Below are 20,220 nucleotides of genomic sequence, written 5' to 3'. Positions count from 1 at the left end.
TTCCAACCCTACCTTGTTCACTAATACTTGCCTTGAAGACAGGTGTTCGTTCTGATTCTCAATAGTGCGAATACTGGAGAGAGAAGACTTAATTTAAAACCTCGGAGAACATCCAAAACGGAGTTTTCATGTTCTAAATGAATCTCCCGTCAAAGCAGAGAAGCGATGACCCCCGATATGAGCAGACACGCTCTTCGCACCCGACCGCTCTGACACCCAGCAAGCTATGACCTTTCCCCGGAGTGCTGACTCACGGTGACAACATGACCGCTAGCAGGGAGACTGCGGCCTCACTTCTGTGAGTGATGGGTGATTTGTCTGGAGAAACGACGGTGAGATGTGAAAGTTACTCTTTAAATCAAAACCGGTTAACTATCAGCTTTATTTTATTTTAAAATATATCAGTGTTTTGACAGGTAGAAGAGTTGAAAGTTACCAGATTTTGAAAACGCCACACACACAATACCGACACGAGAGAAAACCCCCAATCACACGAGTCCTTCTACCAACTTAATGTTACAGATTCAACGGACACCAAATGGGTTAATATTGCCAACCCTTACGAGGAAAGCCCGCAGTAATGTGCTGCTCTATGCGGAACAGCCCGTTTATGAAACCCCGGCAGAAAGCATTTCAGCGGCAAACTTGCAGCGCCCTTCCAAAACCATCTCCCAGTGAGTTGATGCAAACATCCCGTAACCGGGAAAATACTCTTCTTGTGAATTCTAACCCTCAGCCGGACAGGATCCTGTCTTTGAGACGACCGTGCTGGTGCCGTGACTGGCGCCAAACCTCCAAGGTTCAGGTTAGGCTGACCCGAGGGCGGGCTTCAGGCAGGAGGGGAAATGGGACTCAGAGAGGGGAGGACTTGTCAAATGTCGCGGGCGATGAGACCTGCTTGGAGCAGAGTCCCGGAACAGGATGGCAGGGCTCAAAATGAACATATTTCAAAAGTGAGAACATCTATACCTATGCAGGCACATCATCAAATCATGCGGGAAGTGAAACTGTTTTCAGACGAGGCCCGGCCCGAGCAGCCGTCACAAGTGCCACCTTGCCGGCATCCGCGCTGTGCCCAGGGCACACTACCGTACCGTGCGGACGACGGAATGCTGGTGGCTGTCTCCAGAGCAGCACGCCCGAGGTATAAAGAGGAGGATTGAACACCGGGCCAGATAAAAAAAACTCAGCACCGCCCGGCTTTCAGGGCTCCGTCTCACGTTTTCATGAGGAATGGTGAGGAAAAAAGCGACTCTTCAAATTTTAAGAAAAATTCTTTCCCAGAGGTTGTTCACTTTTCTAGATTAAATACACGGGCAACACTGCAGCAAAAGGAAAAACCAAGGGACTGCTTCCCACTGGGGCCGAGCGGGAAGGAAACCTAGAACGATCTGCCACAAACCGCAAGGGGGAAACAAAAGAACACGGTGTGTGGGACCCTGACTAGGCATACGGTGTCACGACCCACTTGCCATTTCCATTACGCCACCAGAGCAGCTCGGTGTGCGGCAAAGAGTTTAATGTATTGCTCAGGAAAAAAAAATAGCCCGTGTTCTGCCACTGTTGGCAGAGCGCTGGTTACGAGGTCCAGCGCCACCACGCCACCTTCATCCTGTCCCACACGGCCGAAAGCGAATCCAAGGCGGGCCGGACGTCCAGGATGGTGAACTGGTACTCCTGGTTGACCTCGCCGCCGTCGTAGTAGTCGATGACGTACCGGACCTCCGTCCCACAGCGGTTGACGATCCAGTCGTGCCTGTCGAAAGGCAACTCATACCTGAAACGAAAACGTGCTCGTGAGCATGGAAGCGCTCGCTCTCGGGGTCACACGTCCGCGTGGGGAGGGGGGCCCCGGAGAATGGGTCTGCTGTGCCGACGGGCCGTGACGAGCCCGGCCTGAGTCAGGTAACGGCTCATCTGTCTGCGGAGCAGGATGGGCGACAGGAGAGAGACCCGGGCCAGGCAGGTCCGAGGAGGTACTGCAGCGATCCAAACGGGAGCGGAGTCTGTCTACGCTGCAGGAACAGAGAGGGATGCCGAGTGCTCAGATGCAAAGACCACAGGAAGGAGCACGGAGGACGAGTGTATTCCTGGCCATGAAGATCAGACAGGGGACAACCCACAAACCCCTAATGTGCCAAGGGTTAGGGGAAGAGCTCTGCAGCTGCAGTTCCGAGACGGGTTGTCTTCGGGGCCAAGAGAAAGCTGGTCCTGACCCAAGACGCGTTACAATACCACTTTTGCCCTGCCACTCACCCCATCCAGGAACGAATTCTCGCCCTTGGTGAGTACTCTTTCGCTTTACCTCCGAACCGGATCAATGATGGACCACAAGGACACTCCCTAGAAATTCCCAAACAAGAAAAGTCCGTTAAAATGTTTTTCCTCACTTTGAGAAATGTGATGTTGCAGTTTCTCCGTATGCGTTTTATGTCACATTTGCAGAGTGCAAGAACTTTGAAAACAATTCTGAGAAAAATCCCTATTTGTTAAAAATATTGCTCTTTATTTCTGCATGAAGCCTGTCCCCCCCCCCCCACGCCCCCCACCCCACTTCATTCCAGATATCTGCGCCTTTCTTTGCAGGAGTCAGGAAATGGACTTTCCATGTGGCGCAAAGGGAAATGTTCTCAGGTAAAAGAAAAAGAAATGTCAAGTGCTGGGCATGACACTTCTCTTTCACACGCTGCACTGGGCTTTTTAAGACGGACAGAAGACAAATCCTACTCTTCTTTCATTTGAAACCAATGAACAAAGCCTTTATGAAGAAAAAGGCCGGCTGACTCCCTAGGAACAAATGAAATCCGCGTCAGGCTGGCTCTTCACGTCAGGAAATACAAGACGCCGCCTGTCTTGTTCGCTGCTGTCACCAACAGGACAGGACAGGCATCAGCCCTGCCGGCCCTAATGACATGGGGGTGGGGGTGGGGAAGGACACCAGCCCAGCGACCCGAGCCCCACCTGAGGTGCATCTGAGCTACTGTATGGACCGCTCAGTAGCAGCTCTTCTCAAGAGGGTCGCCAGCAAAATAAACTGAACCTGGGCAAGCCCTCTCCTGGAGGCCGTAGCAGGCGTCTCTTTAAAAAGCCAACTTAATTTTGGGGTGCCTGGGTGGCTCAGTCGGTTAAGCGTCTGACTTTGGCTCAGGTCATGATCTCAGTGTTCATGGGTTCAAGCCCCACGTCAGGCTCTCTGTAGACAGTTTGGAGCCTGGAGCCTGCTTTGGATTCTCTGTCTGTCTGTCTCAAAAATAAACACTGAAAATTTTTTTAAAAAGGCCAACTTAATTTTGAGGGACCCTGGAAAATGACAAGGAGGGGGGTGAAACTGACCAAGTGGACTCTCCTGGTCGGCAGCTTCAGTATCAAGCTGGGAACATAGCTCCTGCCGGTCTCCGGTGACCGAGGGAATCCTGGGGGCTGGGCCACTCCATCCTCGCACGGACCCCTCCCAGGCCTGGTGCCCAGCCAGTGACGCCCATGGAGGGCTGCTAATGAGCCTCAGAGTCCACATATTTAAACAATGAGACACATTAACGAAATCGTTAAGTGGACTTCAGCCAAGAAGCTAATCCCATTTTATCACTAATTTAAAATGTAACCCACCCATGAGGATACAATCAGGCTTTTGGTGCAGACACCCTCCACCCCTACCGTTCTCACAGTAGACTCTGCAGACCAGCAGCATCTATGTGTTTCTAGAAATGTCAAGTCTGGGCCTCACCCCAGACCTACTGAATTAGAAGCCCTGGGGCTGCCCGCCCCCCCCCCCCCCCCCCCCCCCCCCCCCCCCCCCCCCCCCCCCCCCCCCCCCCCCCCCCCCCCCCCGCCCACAGTGTTTCAGCAAACCCTCGGGCACTGTTCATGCAGCCCAAGTGCGAGGACCATGGTCCCCACACACTGCCAGCCACCACTGCCAACACACAGTGCCTGCTGCACCTGCCTCCCCCCCACACCCCACCCCTGTCACCGACCAGTCACCCGAGGAGGGAGTGGTCCAGGCTGCAGAGGACTCCAGCCCATGGCTGGCAAGCCCACCCCCGATCAGAGCCTGGCTGGGGCCCTAGACAAGGGGAGCAGAGGGGAGTCATCTGCCCTCGGGACCGACCGAACCCACCAGCTCCCACAGCTGGGCGGGCATGTCACACCAGTCACTGAAACAGGCCTGCCACCTAAAATGTTGCATTAGAACAGCACACTGCTTGACTACAACGTCCTAACTCTAGAAAGCAGAGGCCAAATAAGAAAGATGACGGAAAACCATTTAAGATCTCAAACATCCTTACGCAGCATGAAGGGCTTCCCACTTCAAAATCTCCTTCCAGGCTTGCTCGTTATTCTGATTGTGGATTCTGATGATGTTATACATGTCTTTCTGACTAATGTCGTCGTCCTTCCACTTCCACCTGGGCAAGGACATGGGGGAGAACCTGATAAACATGACCGGTCATGCCTTAAAGTCGGTCCGCATGCTCATTTCTCTGAGCCCCCAAAAACCACTTGCACACAGATCAAGGAACCATAAGTAACACTTTTTCAGTGCCACTGATTAATGTCACATAATAGAGTTTTCTAATCTGTGTTACTGGCTATAAGAAGTTAATCTCCTGGGTCAAGGTGACTGGGCCATGCGGGTTGCAAACACCACTCTGGGTGTGTCTGTGAGAGCAGTTTGGAGGAGAGTAAGCTTTCAACGGGTAAAACAGTGACCTCCCTAAGGTGGTGGGCTTCATCTGATCAGTCAAAGGTCTAAATAAAACAACGAGCCTCTTGCAAACAACAGGGAACCCTTCCTGCCTGCCTTCCAACTGGGATGCTGGTTTTTTCCCTGCCTTGGGACTGGAATGAAAACAACAGTCCGTGGGCCTCCAGCCTCCTGGCTGCAGATGGCAGGACTTCTCAGCCTCCATGGTCATGTGAAGTCAATGCCTTACAAGAAATCTCTTTACATCTTTAAAGACACACACACCGTTAGTTGTTTCTCTGGCCGATCCTAACACACTGGCCTTGCACTTGCATTCTTGTAGGGATGAAATACCGGTTGAACGTTCTATACTGACTAGCTTATGAACATTTACTACATGTTTTGGGGACAAAAGCCTCTTTAACATTTAATTCTTTGATGAATTTGATGAGCAAATGTACACTCGCAGTAACATGCACACTCACCCTTTCCGTAGCATTGCGTTCCAGAACATCTGTTCGGAAGGATAAACCCACTTTTTCTCCGAATCTGCTCGCGGAATGGATGACTCCTCTCTCACCGTGGACAGCGCAAATGGCTGATCGGGGGCCGGCATCTGGTTAGGCGGCGGCATCTAAATAAGGCGAGCGGGTTTTTAAATGTCAGAAATAGTAACGTAGAAATGAGCCATACACCTGACAACTTTCTGGAAAGCAATGTGTCAGACACGAGGTGCAGGTGCCCTAGCAAGCCAGTGACGTCCTGATTTTCGACTTGCCAGACCATTTGGCTATCCTGAAGAGTCACAGTTCTAAAGTTGTTTTCCTGGTTTAAGTTCTCACAAATGGTAGGCACACCCTGTGGTTAGGTTTTCTGTCTCTTTGTCCCCAACGATTAAGAAGTAAAAATGAATACCATGACTGCAGACATTTGTAAAGCCCTTTCTCTGATGGGCTCTTCAAAAATGTCTGCTCTTGCAAGGAAACGTCTCAGCAAATACATGTAGAGCACCACTTTCTTTTCACATGTTTTTGTTTTTACGACCTTGCTGGTGCTTTCAGTCTTTGGGCTGAATACCTTAGCGAGGAGTGGTGAGGCCAGAACCCTGGCAGACGTGAAGGAGGGGGAGAATCCTTCCCCCCCCGACAGAAGGGACAACAACAGTGTTGTGCAAACACTTGCCCTGGACCAGGGGCTCTCACCCCGCGTACCACTGCCACTTGGGGCCGGACAACCTTTGGTTACGGGGCTCTGTTCTGAGCACTGTAGGACATCTGGCAACCTCCCTCGTCTCCACCGATAGCACCCCTTGTCCCGAGCTGTGACAACCAATGTCCTCCCAGGGGCAAAAATCACGCCTGGTTGGCCACCCCTGGCCTAGAATGTTTTTAGTGCTGAAAGTACGTAGGATTTTCTAGCAGATCCACATCTATTATTAGGTCACGATATGGCCCCCGGTTAGAACGATGGCAGCGGGAGACACGGGCGGGCCGGGCACCACACGGCCCCTTCCCTGCACTGGCACCACAGTGGGTTTAAGGACTCAGGCAGAGGCGGGTGAGATTCAGTGTGGGACGCGCCACATCCTAGCTGAGTGACGTGGGCCAAACTGCACGCTCGCTCGTTCTCAGTGGCTTCAGCTCCAAGAACGGAGATGAGACCACTGCTGGCCAGGCGGGGCGGTCATGAGAATTACTCAGAAGTGTGGATGGCGCTTAGCACGAGGTCTACAGATGTGACCAAAAGAAATGCTGTTATTGATGTTCTTGCTACATGTAACAATCCCAACCAATGGGTAGGAGTCTGGGTCTGTGGGATTCCAAAAGGCCCATGTTCTGGACTGTGACAGAGTGCCTACAACAGTAGTCTAATGGGGGCACCGTTAGAAATGTCTGGAGACACATTAGGTTGTCATGACCGAGAAAAGGGGGTGCCACTGGCATTTGGTGGGTAAACTCCAAGGAAGCTGCCACATATCGCACGGAGCACAGGCCCCCCCCACACCCCTCCACCCACAAAGAACTGGCCGCCTCAACGTCAGTGGTGCGAAGGCGGAGAAGCCCCGATCTTGTCCACCTGCTTCCTCAACACGGCAGTTTCCTTAGAGTTTGCAGGGTCATTGCGGAGTGCTGGGGCTCAATGTTTGTGTCCCGCCAAATTTACTGAAGCTGCTGGCACCTTCTAAGAGGACTTCTCAGCCTCTGGAACTGGGGGGATAAGTGTCTGTACAAGCCACCCAGTTGCCGATATTTTGTTACATATATGTCATAATACACACGCACGCACGCGCACACACATCCCACAGCCCCTCTCTTCCAGACTAAGTATTTCTAGTTCCTTCAAATGTTAGCCAAGATTTCTGAATACTCTTGGTAACCGTGGTCTTCTCAAAACCCTGTTCTGGCCTTCTAAACTACAGATCTGAGTCTGTCTGTCTAGCTCTCCATTAAAATGTGATTCTGAACAGGAAACCTCTGCTCCCCGCACCATCACAAAATACACTGAGGCCAGTGTCTTACCCTTGCTTTCTCAGTGCCATCCCACGGTGGCTGCCACGTGACCCTGTACCACACCAGTGACTCTCACGCGGGCTGGCACTCAGCTGCGCTGGACAAAGCGCCTCCAGCAGCGCCTCACGCGGGCCTAGGAGGTTTCCCAAGACCAGAAACACCTTTACCTACACTAGCTGCACTCCTAATGGGATTTCCCGCCTTCCACTCATCCCCGAAGGAGATCCTTCTTTGGTGGGGCTTCCTTCCAGTCAACCTGCTCTGGCGCTTGCTCACAGTTCCCGTTCTCAGGCGCTCTCTGAAACTATACTTAGTAATGCATTCGAGATTCTCAGTGTGGATGGAATGCGAGACTTCTCTATTTTAGGAGGGAGAGAGAATCAATCCTAGCTGTCCGCAGTCTCTGTCGTGCAGAGTCCACAAAGGCATCTCTGTGTGGAAAGTTCTGGGGAGCGGGGCCGAGCGTGAATTACCAGATTAGAAGGGTCCAGGTTCTCCTTCCTGTCGACCGCAGCGCCCGTAACAGGGCATTCCACGTACTCATACGCACGGTCTTGGTGCGCAGGCACGGAGCTCATTCTGTTCTCACCAGTTGGGACAGATGGCTCTGCACTCACTGAACAGCCTGCAACAAAGTACAAAAAGTGTCACCACAGAGGCCGGACATCTGGCTCTCTCAATCCGGGCCCTCGAGAGCTAGGTTTCTGACCAGGGATCACCATCAAAGGCAAAGCCAGGTGTCTGCTGTTTCAGGCTGCCGAGAGCGAAGCTAGCTAACGTTCTAATATCCTAAAGACCAGGAGAAGGTTCTGTATATTTATTCTCCCCTTGAAAGAGAAAGGGGTACCCACTTCCTTATTGTGTCATGCCCTCAACAAAACAAAAAGAAAAAAGAAAATCTCAACATTTGCAAGGGGCTGTATTGTTCATTGCACGGTTTTAGTAATGGGCCAGAAGGTACCTGCTTGGGCTCCCAGCAGCGAGCTGTTGCGGAGGAACCTAGTGGGGGCTCAGCCACATTTTACCAAATCTCCCTGACTTGCTAGTCACAAGCTCCAGAAAAGGCCCGGCCCCGATCAGGACACAAGAGGCCAGGCTTCCTGTTGCCTTCTCTCAGGTACTGGACACAGGCGATGAAAACGAGCAGAGGAGCTTCAAAGAGGCTCCTGGAAGAAAGTCTCCTTGTGCTTTGCTGCGGGATGGAAACAAGGCTCAGAAAACTACCCCTTGGCCAAGGTTCTATTCCTCATGGGTAGACAGCAAGCGTTTAGCAAGAAAAGGCACATATTAATGAAAATGGTGCACGATGCACACAGGATGCAGATGCCACTTCGAAGGGAAGGTCTGAACCTCCAAGAGCAGCAGTGAGAAGGGCAGTCAATGCCCAAGGATCCCAGGGTGCTGATGGAAGCAAGTGCAGGAACTGAGAGGCCGGTCTTAGACTCAGGGGCGGGGCCAGCCCCAGAGAGCCAGGGCCCGGGAAGACAGCTGCCCGAGTAAGGAATCCCTGTGTCAGGTAGCAGCGGGAACACCAAGAATGTGCTGGATGCCCTGCACACCAAAGACAAGTTTCCTTTCCCTTCCTGTCCCCCGCTTCTCCTCCCGGACCCTCATCTCTCTAGGACCTTGTGTCCGATGTGCAGCTGAGGCCTGAAGGGAGACTTGCTAAACCACCTTTCCTCTCTACCATTTGAAGGGCCAACCTTTTCTGGGTCACTGATCCCGGCCGGCTGTGAGAAAATACAGTTACATTTCTCATAGAACCAGTAGCCCCTTTAGTCACCTACAAATATCCACAGTCTTTACTGATGCCAATGAATCCGACCCACAGCTCTTCCAGATACCTGGTAAATGAAATCAAAGCCTGCCCAGGGCTCTGTGATCTACCCAGGGACGCTCATCAGAGAAGGAATACACCTGCTTCGTCTGAATTTGTCTCAATTCTTCTCATATGGAGAGACCCTGGAAGGGCGCTGGTCTAACCTTGCCCAAGGTCACGGAGTTTCTGCAGGCTCTGCCACTGATTAGCTGTGAGACCCTTAAGTGTCCCAAATCGGGGCACCTGGGTGGTTCAGTCGGTTGAGCGTCCGACTTCAGCTCAGGTCCTGATCTTGTGGTTCATGGGTTCAAGCCCTGCATCTGGCTCGCTGCAGTCATTTCAGAGCCCACTTTGGATCCTCTGTCCCCCTCTCTCTCTGCCCCTCCCTTGCTCATGTTCTCTCTCTCAAAAAAAAAAAAAGTTTCCCGAACCATAAAATAGGGAGAAGACCTACCATGCAGAATTATGAAGATGAGAACGTAAACTCCATTGGGCCACAGATTTCATGTTTTGTGTTTTGCATTCATTGCTGTTCTCTCCGTGCAAAAACAAACAAACCGCACCAGTGCTGGGCGCGGAGGGGGCAGTGGGTAAATTCTTACCAACCGACCAAGGGAGTGACAGACTACAAGGCGAGGAAGCGTTTTGCAGGCCATACGTTTATATGAACGGTCTAACTCGGACGTGGACCAGTGGGGAGTGAAAGGCAGCTTTTCCTTTCTCACCTCTGCACCTCGGAAAGCACGGCCAGGCCCTGAGTGATGACTTACTGTTACACAGATAAATACTGCAACTGATGTCGGAGTAAAGGTGCCTTGACAAACACAGACTCGAGCTCTAGGCCAAGGCTTCTCCACCTCAGCAATCTTGACATTCGGGGCCAGGTGCTTCTTTGCTGCAGGGCTGTGCTGCGCACTCCAGGAACTCCTGGCTTCTACTCGCTACTACGTGCACCAACCCCTTTCAGTTTTGACAAACAAAAATGTTTCCAGACGCAGCCGCATGTCCCCTGGTAGGTGGCCACCCAGGCTGAGAAGGGCTGATGGCAAACTTTGGGGGGGGTAGGGCTGAGGTACGGAGCAATCACTCCACTCGCACGCATTATCCTAATTAATTGTCACAACAGCCCTGAGAAATATTCGTATATCCTCAGCTTCCAGATGAGAGGTGCGACTTAGAGAAGTAACTTACCTACAGTCACATACGTTTTAAGGGGCACTGTGAGACGCAACTCACTTGGCCTCACTAACAGGATGCGCTGCCTCTTCCTTAAGATCCTCCTGTAAATTCTCTTTTGTTTTTATTTTCTAGGCAAAAGAGTCAATTACCTTTCATTTTCCCTTCATGCATGGGACATCCTGAAGGCGGGGATGCTGTCTGGCGATCTGATGCATTTGCGGTCTGAACTGCAACAGCAGGGGTAGATGCAGACAAACCCATGGTGGGAAGCGCCGGCCGACTCCAACCAAGTCTAAACTCACAGGAGCCAAAGCAAAGAGACCGATTAAGGCTCAGGCCTGGGCTCTGACCACTCCCCTGGTATTCTTAATCTGCCCAACCCTCCTCCCTCCCCCTGGTCATCCTGATGTAAATGTACAGGGCAGGGTATCCACTTTGAGGAACAGCTTTTATACATGAACCCCTTTAGGAAACAGTAGTGTGAAATCTACACCACACCACTCTTTAGACGCGCGTTTCTAAGATGAGTGGATTTGGGGGCTGAGGTGAGGGTACCCCTGAGAAATTACACCACAGAGAGGGGGGTGTAGGTCTGGGGAGCAGGGGGTCCTCAAAGTGATGATCCATATGGGAGAGGGGAATCCAGGCCAGAACCCCAGAGCCAGTCTTAGTCAAGGACTGGGAATCAGGGAAGGGTACGGGGTAGAAAAGGGATTCGAAGAGGAAGGAAAGGACCGCGGACGGGAGGACGCGGCCGAAGTCTTCTTCACACGGTCCCTGCGAGTCTCACCCGCTCCAGTCCCAGGACCGCCAAACCCACCGGCCTCGGCCAGTCTGCCCCTCCGCACCTGACTCCAGTCCCGGGCCGCTCTGAGGAGGCGGCCCCACCTCTAACCGCTAGCCCGCCGCCGCCGCCGCCTTCTCCGCGGTCGGTCACCGCTGTCTTCGCGGTCACCGCTGCCGTTCGAGGGCACCGCTACTTCCTTTTCCGAAGGCGGGACTTCCGGGCGCGCAGGAGGCGGGGCGCGGGCTGAAGCGGAACGGCTTCCGTCGATCACGGAGGAGCGAACCCCGCCCCCTCCCGCCTCGACCTATAAGTGCGAGGGCCGCTCCCTGGCCCCGCCCCTCCGCACCAGCGCGGGCCCGGAGAGTTTCCTGGAGTGAGGTTCTCTGCTATGGCTCCTTTAAGCCGCAGAGGGGTTGCTTTGGAGGAGTTAGTTTCAAAAGTTCCATCTTTTAAATTGCATCCCGCCAGTTTTTGTTATAGTAATGACTCAAGTAACATCAGTAGGTGGCCGACTCCGGAGATCCCAAAGTGAACAAATCAAGGTTCCGGCTGCCAAGGCCTTCTTTACTGGGTGTGTGGACTTGAAGGTCTGTATTTTCACTTACCTCAAAGAGAAATTTAGTATTTTTTTTCCCCATCAGGAATGCAGGCAACAAATCCTAGTACTGTTGGCCGTATGTGGCACTAATAGAAACCACAGAAGAATTATGTCCTAAATGATGGGGGTTTCTGTCTTAAAATAGTATTCATCACTACCTTGAATTAAGATCACTTCATCCTGCTACTTAAAAAGTGTTAATAAGAAGCATCTGTCTATCTGTGTTACCCCGCCTTCAGGGCGGGGCAGGCCACCTCCTGGGTGCTGGGAGTGTTAGCAGCCAAAGCACTGGGCTGGGTCTCTCTCTAGGAATCGCCCAAAACCAAAGATAGCTGCCTAGGGCAAAAAATCACATTCCCTCCCTGGGGGTGGGCTGCAGCCTTTGAGTGTCTCTGCCAGGGTACCGGAAGCCCCAAGCCCTAGCCTCAAGGGGAATAACTTGGAAGAGCCATCTGTTGTGACTGGTCACATTCACCTTCCCCCTTTGCCCAGACCTTCTACCATTCTCATTGCTGTTCGGGAGAGCACTCCTAGCACAAATCTTGGTCTCAGCCGTTTTAATAAGTTTCATTATTATTATTATTATTATTATTATTATTATTATTTAGATTTGGTGAGGTCAACAGATCAGGAAACAACTGCCATTGAAAATACAGTATATTATACTGAGAGACCCCAAGAAAGGGAGTACATATCACATCGTGGGGTGCCACATGTATCAGCACTAGAGTCCTTCGTGAGCCAGAGGGAGAGGGGGGAACTGGGGGCAGGAGCCCTTATGATGGTGTCCCTGGGAATAAAGAGGTGAGGCAGGGGAAGGAGATTCAGGATTGGTTAACTTGAATGATCTCAGCAGGCTCTGGGGCACAGGGCTGATGGGGGTGGGTGTCTAGTGGCTCAGTATGCCAGCCCAGCAACACTTGGTTGGCAAGTGTGGACTTAGCTGCTCAAGAAGGGGAGCTGACCAGCCTCTAGCCGGGGCTTCCAAACTGGCTCAAGACCGCGTATTAAAAACCATATCCGTGCACATTTCCTGGGGAGCCAGATCTTTAACGATCAAAATCTGTTTTTCTAAAATCTGTTTATAACTGTATTTCAATATTGTCAATTTCTTTGTAATTAATTTCTTGTAGTTTGTTTTATTGCATGTAAAAATATGATCCTGAGAAGGTACTTGTAGACTTCACAGTCCAAAGGGGCATATGGCACCAAAAGGCCCGAAACCCCTGGTAATGGGAGAGAGGGGCACGCCGACAAATAAGCATAGTTACATCTCAGTACATGCATGCGCAGACTGGTGGAGGCAAAAGGGAAGAAGTGACTGTCACCAGGGTGTGATGCCGGAAGTGCTTGGGAAGGAAAGTAACAAAGATGCTTTATAGAGAAGGAGCTAGCAAACAGCGTTAAAGGCGAGCTGTAGGTGGGTCGGGAGACGGGGGGGGGGGGCATTTTCAACCCCAGCTCCCATTCTCCTCAGGGAAAAACTTACTGCTCATTAACTCTTCTACTTTTCCGTCCATGTTCCAAACAACATGCCGACACAAACATGCGTCCCTCTCCTATGCCAATAGTTCTACAGCTTTGGAAACATCACAGTTTAGTATTTACATTATTGTGACTGTGAAAATACTTGTTATGACCAAAGATGAATTTTTTTCTTGTACAGCTTTTTCAATGGAATTCGGTACTTGCCTCGGGCCCGCACCCCCGTTGTCTTTTTGATTTTTTAGGTTATCTCCAAGTTTCCTGTCTGCATTGTAAATCTCCGCTCTCGATGCATTTGAATATATCAACTGATGTTTCCTTTTTTCTCTTGGAGATGAGGGAAATATCTCACAGAGAAGCGCCTCACCTCTGCCACCTGATGCCGATCAATTCCAAATTGTTTGGAAATGACTTCTGCCTGTCTTCTTGGGATTTCCTTTCAACTGTTTCCTATCCTTTGCTGGATCTTTGGCTCTTGGATACCATGTATTCTTTTGGCATTGTTTTGGGAGCACATCGGTTTTTGAGGTCTTGAAAATCAGAAACTGGTGTTTTGTGTGTGTGTGTGTGTGTGTGTGTGTGTGTGTGTGTGTGTTTAATAGTAGTTTATTGTCAAATTGGTTTCCATATAACACCCAGTGCTCTCCCCCACAAGTGCCCTCCTCCATCACCACCACCTCTTTCCCCCTCCCCCCCCTTCAACCCTCAGTTCGTTTTCAGTATTCAATAGTCTCTTGGGTTTTGTGTCCCTCTCTTTCCCCAACTCTCTTTCCCTCTTCCCCTCCCCTCATTTTATTTTATAAGGTTTGAAATTTGGGGGATGCCTGGCTCATTTGCTTGGGCATCTGACTTCAGCTCAGATCATGATCTCACAGTCTGTGAGTTCCAGCCATGCATCGGGCTCTGTGCTGACAGCTCAGAGCCTGGAGACTGCTTTGGATTCTGTGTCTTCCTCTCCTGCCCCTCCCCTGTTTGTGCTGTCTCTCTGTCTCAAAAATAAATACATATTAAAAAATGTTTTTTAAATTCAAAAATTAAAAAAAAATAAAATTTTGTCCAGCCATAAATACTAGTTTATTTCTGTTTCCAAGACATGTGTGCACATATGTGTGTGTATGCATGTGTATTTGCGTGTTTGAGCATATATGTGTGTATGTGCCTGTGTGTGTCCGTCCGCCTCTACAAGGCAGTGTGTGTGGGTTTGACCATGGTAATGTGATATGAACTCCTGTTGTCAGACCCAAGGGTTTATCAGAGAGGAAAAACTGAAATTACAAACTGAATTTATGACGGGGTATAGTAAATTAAATCTCATTTCCAAACCCTCAGTTGCTCATGTTTACAAAGTGCTGCTTTCATAAGTCTTAGAGCTCCCACAATTCTGTCTTGTGCACGATTCTCCTTTTTCCCCATAATTCCCTGATCTTTGTATACTTCTCCATCACTCCCACAATTCTCTACTCCCCCACAATTCTCTGCCCTCTCCTAATCTTCCACCTTTTCACAGTTCCCCAGTTTGTCCACAATTCCCTCTCCAACGGTTCTCTCTCCTTTCCCAGAATTCCCTGTCTCCTACGTCTCCCACAGTTCCCCATCTCACACAATTCTCTGTTGTTTCCGGTAATTCTCTGTTTCTTACATAAATCTCCGTCTTTCCCATGATTTTTGTGGGAAGGTTAAAAATTTTTTTTATTGAGATGTAATTGAGATATAATGTTCTATTAGTTTCAGGTGTACAACATAATGATTGGCTATATATAAATATTGTGAAATGTTCACCACAATACGTGTAGTTAACATCCATCACTGCATAGCTATAAACTTATTTTCTTCTGATGTGAATTTTTGAGATCTTTCTTAGCAACTTCAAATATACAAGACAGTATTGTCGGGGCACCTGCATGGCTCAGTCAGTTGAGCATCTGACTTCGGCTCAGGTCGTGATCTCACGGTTCATGAGTTTGAGCCTCGCATTGGGCTCTGTGCTGACAGCTCAGAGCCTGGAGCCTGTTTTGGATTCTGTGTCTTCCTGTCTCTCTACCCCTCCCTCCCTCTCTCTCTCTCAAAAATAAATAAACATTAAAATTTTTTTCAAAAGACAGTATATTTAACAATAGTTGTCACGCTGTACATTCTATCCCCAGCACTTACTTTATTTTATAACTGGAAGTTCATTCCTTTTGACCACTTTTGTCCATCACACTCCATGCCCGCATCCAGTGTCTGGCAACCACCCATCTGTTCTATGACTTTTTTATTTGTAGATTCCACATACAAATGGGATCATACAGTATTTGTCTTTCTCTGTCTAATTTCACTTTGCAAAATGCCCTTAAGGTTAATCCGTGTTGTCACAAATGTCAGGATTCCCTTCATTTATATGGCTGAATAGTTTTCCAATGCGCGTGTGTATGTATGTGTGCGTTATATTTTTTTATCCATTTGTCCATTGATGGACACCTGGTTTGCTTTCATGTTTTGGCTATTGTAAATAATGCTGCAGTGAACAGAGGGGTGCATGCATCTTTTTGCGTTAGTCATTTCTTTTGAATAAATACCCAGTGGAATTGCTGAATCATAGGGAAGCTCTTTTTTATTAATTTTTATTTATTTTTGAGAGATAGAGAGACACAAGAGCATGAGCAGTGGAGTGGCAGAGAGAGAGGGAGACACAGAATCTGAAGCAGGCTTCAGGCTCTGAGCTGTCAGCACAGAGCTGGACGCAGGGCTCGAACCCACGAACCGTGAGATCATGACCTGAGCTGAAGTTGGAAGCTTAACTAACTGAACAACTCAGGTGCCTGGATCATAAGGAAGTTCTATTTTTAATTTTCTGAGACACCTCCATAATGTTTCCCATAGTGGCTACATCAGTTTACATTCAGCAGTTCATAAGGGTTCCCTTTTCTCCACATCCAACATGTTATTTCTGGTCTTTTCGAGAGTAATCATTCCAACAGAAAGATGTGAAGTGAAATCTCACTTGGGTTGATTTGCAATTCCCTGTTGATTAGTAATGTTCAGCACCTTTCCTGTACCTGTTGACCAACTGTATGTCTTATTTAGGAAAATGCCTATTCAGTTCTTCTGCCCAGTTTTTCATTGGATTATTTATTTCTTTCTTTATTTATGTATTTATTTGCTATTGGGTTATATGAGTGCTTTATGTATTTTGGTTGTTAACGTCTTATCGGATACATGATTCACAAATATTTCTCCCATTTGCTATGTTGCCTTTGTATTTTTTTGATGGTTTCCTTTGCTGGGCAGAAGCTATTTAGTTTGATGTTCAGTTTTACTTGTTTATTTTTACTTTTGTTGCCTTTGCCTATGGTGTCAAATCAAAAACATTATCTCCAAGACCGATGTCAAGGAGTATACAGCCTATGTTTTCTCCTAGGAGTTTTATAGTTTCACGTTGCATGTTCCTTCATTTTGAGTTAACTTTTGTGTATGATGTAAGAAAGTGGTCTAGTTTTGTTGTTTTGCAGGTGGCTGTCCAGTATTCTCAGGACCATTTATTGAAAAGACTGTCTTTTTCCCATTGTATAGTCTTAGCCCCTTTGTCATAAGTCAGTTGACCATATATGCATGGGTTTATGTATGGATCTCGAATCTGTTCCATTTTTCTATATGTTTGTCTTTATGTTGATACCATACTGTTTTGATTACTATAGCTTTGTAACATGGCTTGGAATCAGAAGGTGTTGTTAGACGTTTCCCTCCTGAAGCGAATCACTGAGAGTGAAACCCACAGACACAAACTGAGATGGTAAATGGGTTTTATTTTAGTTTGGCCAAACGGCTCCTCCCAAGTGTCGGCAAGTCGTCAGCAGAGCACTGCCGAGCAGGAGCCCAGGGTTTTTAAGGGCTTTGGCAAGACAGAATAAGTCATCATTTAGTTAACAAATCATAGTATAGAGCATTTTGTAGTGGTCAATCATATTTCGACACACAAACATAAGATGTGGCAGAAACCTATCAATTATAGAGCTCTTTGTCTCAGGAGAAATTTGAAGTGACCAATCACAGGTCCAAAGGGGAGGTGAAGCAGGTGCACAGAAGCAAGAACTTTGCGGTTAAAGGGTGGGATCTAGCAACAGTATCTTAGGATCTAGTGACAGTATCTTAGGATCTAGCAACAGTATCTTAGAAAACAAGTTAACCTCTAAGTTATAATTTATGGGTTACATTTTAGGACTCCCAGAGCTCAATTTCCCAACCCTTGATTGTTCAAGCAGAAAAGGGTTGGAGAGTGAAACAATGGTTTTTTTCATTAGGGTCAGCTTGACCCAAGGAGGGTCTTACAGTGTAATGCCTCCAGCTTTGTTCTTTCTCAGGATTACTTTGACTATTCAAGACCTTTTGTGGATCCATACACATTTTAGGATTCTTTGTTCTCTTTCTGTGAAAAATGCCATTAGAATTTTGGTAGGGTTTGCATTTACTCTGTAGAATGCTTTGGGTAGTATGAACCTTTCAACAATATTGATTCTTCAAATCCATGAATATGGGCTATCTTTCCATTTATTTGTGTCATCTGTGTCTTTCATTAATATCTTATGGTTTTCAATATATAGGTCTTTCACCATTTTGGTTGAATTTATTCCTAGATATTTTTTTCTTCTTGATGCAGCTATAAATGGATTTATTTTCTCCCTTTCTCTCACTGATAGTTCATTATTAGTGTATGGAAATGAAATTGATTTCCCCACAATTTCGTGTCTCAAGCACAATTCTCTATTTCCCACAATTTTCTGCTCTCTTCCACAATTCCACATCTCTCCAACAATTCTGTTATTTCCCAGAATTCCCCTTTTATTCTACATTTCTATTTTTTCACCACAATGATAATTCTCTCCCACAATTCTCCACTCCTTCTCATAACTCCATGTGTCTCCCAAAATTCTCTATCACACCCACAGTTCTCTGTTGTTTTCCACAGTTCCCCATTCTTTCACAGATTTCCCCTTGTCTCCTATAATTCCCTATTCTTTCCAACAATTCTTTTTTCCTCAGTTTCTTCTCATCTTCCACAATTCTGTTTTCCCCACAATTCTCCCTTTCCTCCCTCACTTCCTTGTGACTCCCACAATTTCCTGTCACACCGACAATTCCCTTTTGCCCCATATTCCCTGTTCTTTACTAAAATTCCCTCTCTCAAGTACAATTCTCTGTTCTCTCCCACAATTCTCTATTCTCGCCTACAATTCTGTTCGTTCCAACAATTCCCTCTCAAGCACAAGCCTTTCTTCTCTCCCACAGTTCTCTGCCCTTTCCCACAGTTCGCTTATCTTCCGTAATTCTGTTTCTCTCACAATTCCCTTTATTTCCCACAATTCTTTAGTCTTTTACCCAATATAGCATTATTTCTCACAATTCTCTTTTCTCATAATACTCTTTTCTCCCACAATTCTTGTTCTGTCTCACAATTGTCTTTTTTTCTTCTTATAATTTTCTGTTCTCTCCCACAAATACCCTCATTTCCCACCATCCTCTGTTCCCTCCCACCATTCAATCTGATCTCTCACAATTCCCTCCTTTCCCATCATCCTCTATTCTTTCCCACAAGTCCTCTGGTCTGCCACAGTTCTGTGTTCTCTCCCATCATCCATCTGGTCCCCCACCATTATCTGTTCTCTCCCACAATTCCCCTAGTTTCTCACCACTTGCTGTTCTCTCCCATGATCCATCTGGTCCCCCACCATTCTCTTACCAAATTCCCCTTGTTTCCCAGCATCCTCTGTTCTTTCCCACAATCCATCTGGTCCCCTACCATTCTTTGTTCTCTCCTACAATTCCTCTATTCCCATACAGTTCTCTGTTCTCTCTCACAGTTCCCCTCATTTCCTACCATCATTAGTTCTCTCCCACAATCCCCCTTGTTTCCCATCATCCTCTGTTCTCTACCACAATCCATCTGGTCCCCCACAATTCTCTATTTTCTCCCATGATCCATCTGGTCCCCCACCATTCTCTGTTCTCTCCCACAATTCCTCTGGTCTCCCACAATTCTCTGTTTTCTCTCATAATTCCCCTGGTTTCTCACCATTCTCTATTCTCTCCCCAAACCATCTAGTCCTACAAAATTCTTTTCTCTCCCACAATTCCCCTTGTTGCCCACCATCCTCTGTCCTCTACCATGATACATCTGGACCTGCACAATTCTCTTTAATCTCCCATGATCCATCTGGTTCCCTTCCATTTTCTGTTCTTTCCCAGGATACATCTGGTCCCCCATCATTCTCTCTTGTCTCCTACAATTCCTCTGGTCTCCCACCATTCTCTGTTCTCTCTCACAGTTACCCTCATTTCCTGTCATCCTTTGTCCTCTCCCAGGATCCATTTGGTTCTCCCACAATCCTCTCTTCTCTCCTACAATTCCTCTGGTCCCCCACCATTGCCTGTTCTCTCTCACAATTCCCCTCATTTCCCACCATCCTCTTCTCTCCTACAATCCATTGGGTCTCCCACAATTCTCTATTCTTTCCCATGATCAGTCTGGGTCCCCAGCATTCTCTGTTCTCACCCACAATTCCCCTTGTTTCCCACCATCCTCTGTTCTCTCCTACAATCCATGTGGTATCCCGCCATTCTCTCTTCTCTCCTACAATTCCTCTGGTCCTCCACCATTCTCTGTTCTCTCCCACAATTCCCCTCATTTCCCACCACCCTCTTCTCTTCCACAATCCATTGGGCCCCCCACCATTCTCTCTTCTCTCCTACAATTCCTCTGGTCCTCCACCATTCTCTGTTCTCTCCCACAAATCCCCTCATTTCCCACCACTCTGTCTTTTCCACAATCAATCAGGTTACCCACAATTCTCTAGTTCCCCAAAATTCTCTGTTCTCTCCCACAATTCCCCTTGTTCCCCACCATCCTCTGTCCTCTTCCATGATACATCTGGCCCCCCACAATTCTCTCTTCTCTTTCACAATTCCCCTTGTTTCCTACCATCCTCTTTTTTTTCCCATGATCCATCTGGTCTCCCACAATTCTCTATTCTCTCCCACAATTCCCCTCATTTCCCACCATTCTCTCTTCTCTCCCACAATTCCTTTGGCCCCCTCGTAATTTTCTGCTCTCTTCCACAATTCCCCTCATTTCCCCCATTCTCTGTTCTCTCTATCAATCCCTCTTGTGCCCCACAATTCTCT

General features: G+C 48.2%; 1 protein-coding gene across 3 annotated transcripts; it reads right to left on the bottom strand.

The window, feature by feature from the left end:
- Positions 1 to 363: 363 nt before the first annotated feature.
- LOC115284178 (cytochrome c-type heme lyase) lies at positions 364 to 11,172 on the bottom strand. 3 transcript variants are annotated; one of them, XM_029930862.1, is made up of 7 exons: positions 11,041 to 11,172; positions 10,342 to 10,484; positions 7,668 to 7,819; positions 5,170 to 5,318; positions 4,287 to 4,430; positions 2,257 to 2,343; positions 364 to 1,777 (listed from the first exon to the last, which is right to left on the bottom strand). In XM_029930862.1, the coding sequence occupies exons 2-7, from the start codon at positions 10,451 to 10,453 to the stop codon at positions 1,579 to 1,581; spliced, it is 843 nt and encodes a 280-aa protein (XP_029786722.1). In that variant the 5' UTR covers positions 10,454 to 10,484; positions 11,041 to 11,172; the 3' UTR covers positions 364 to 1,578. The 3 variants fall into 3 exon arrangements, with proteins under 3 accessions (XP_029786722.1, XP_029786723.1, XP_029786724.1); XM_029930863.1 differs by having other exon boundaries at positions 4,287 to 4,406; XM_029930864.1 differs by lacking the exon at positions 4,287 to 4,430.
- Positions 11,173 to 20,220: the final 9,048 nt, after the last annotated feature.

This window comes from Suricata suricatta, chromosome X (genome assembly GCF_006229205.1).
Source record: "Suricata suricatta isolate VVHF042 chromosome X, meerkat_22Aug2017_6uvM2_HiC, whole genome shotgun sequence".
Taxonomy (NCBI): domain Eukaryota; kingdom Metazoa; phylum Chordata; class Mammalia; order Carnivora; family Herpestidae; genus Suricata; species Suricata suricatta.
Note: the sequence above shows the minus strand (reverse complement) of the source record. Positions and strands in the feature narration are given on the sequence as shown.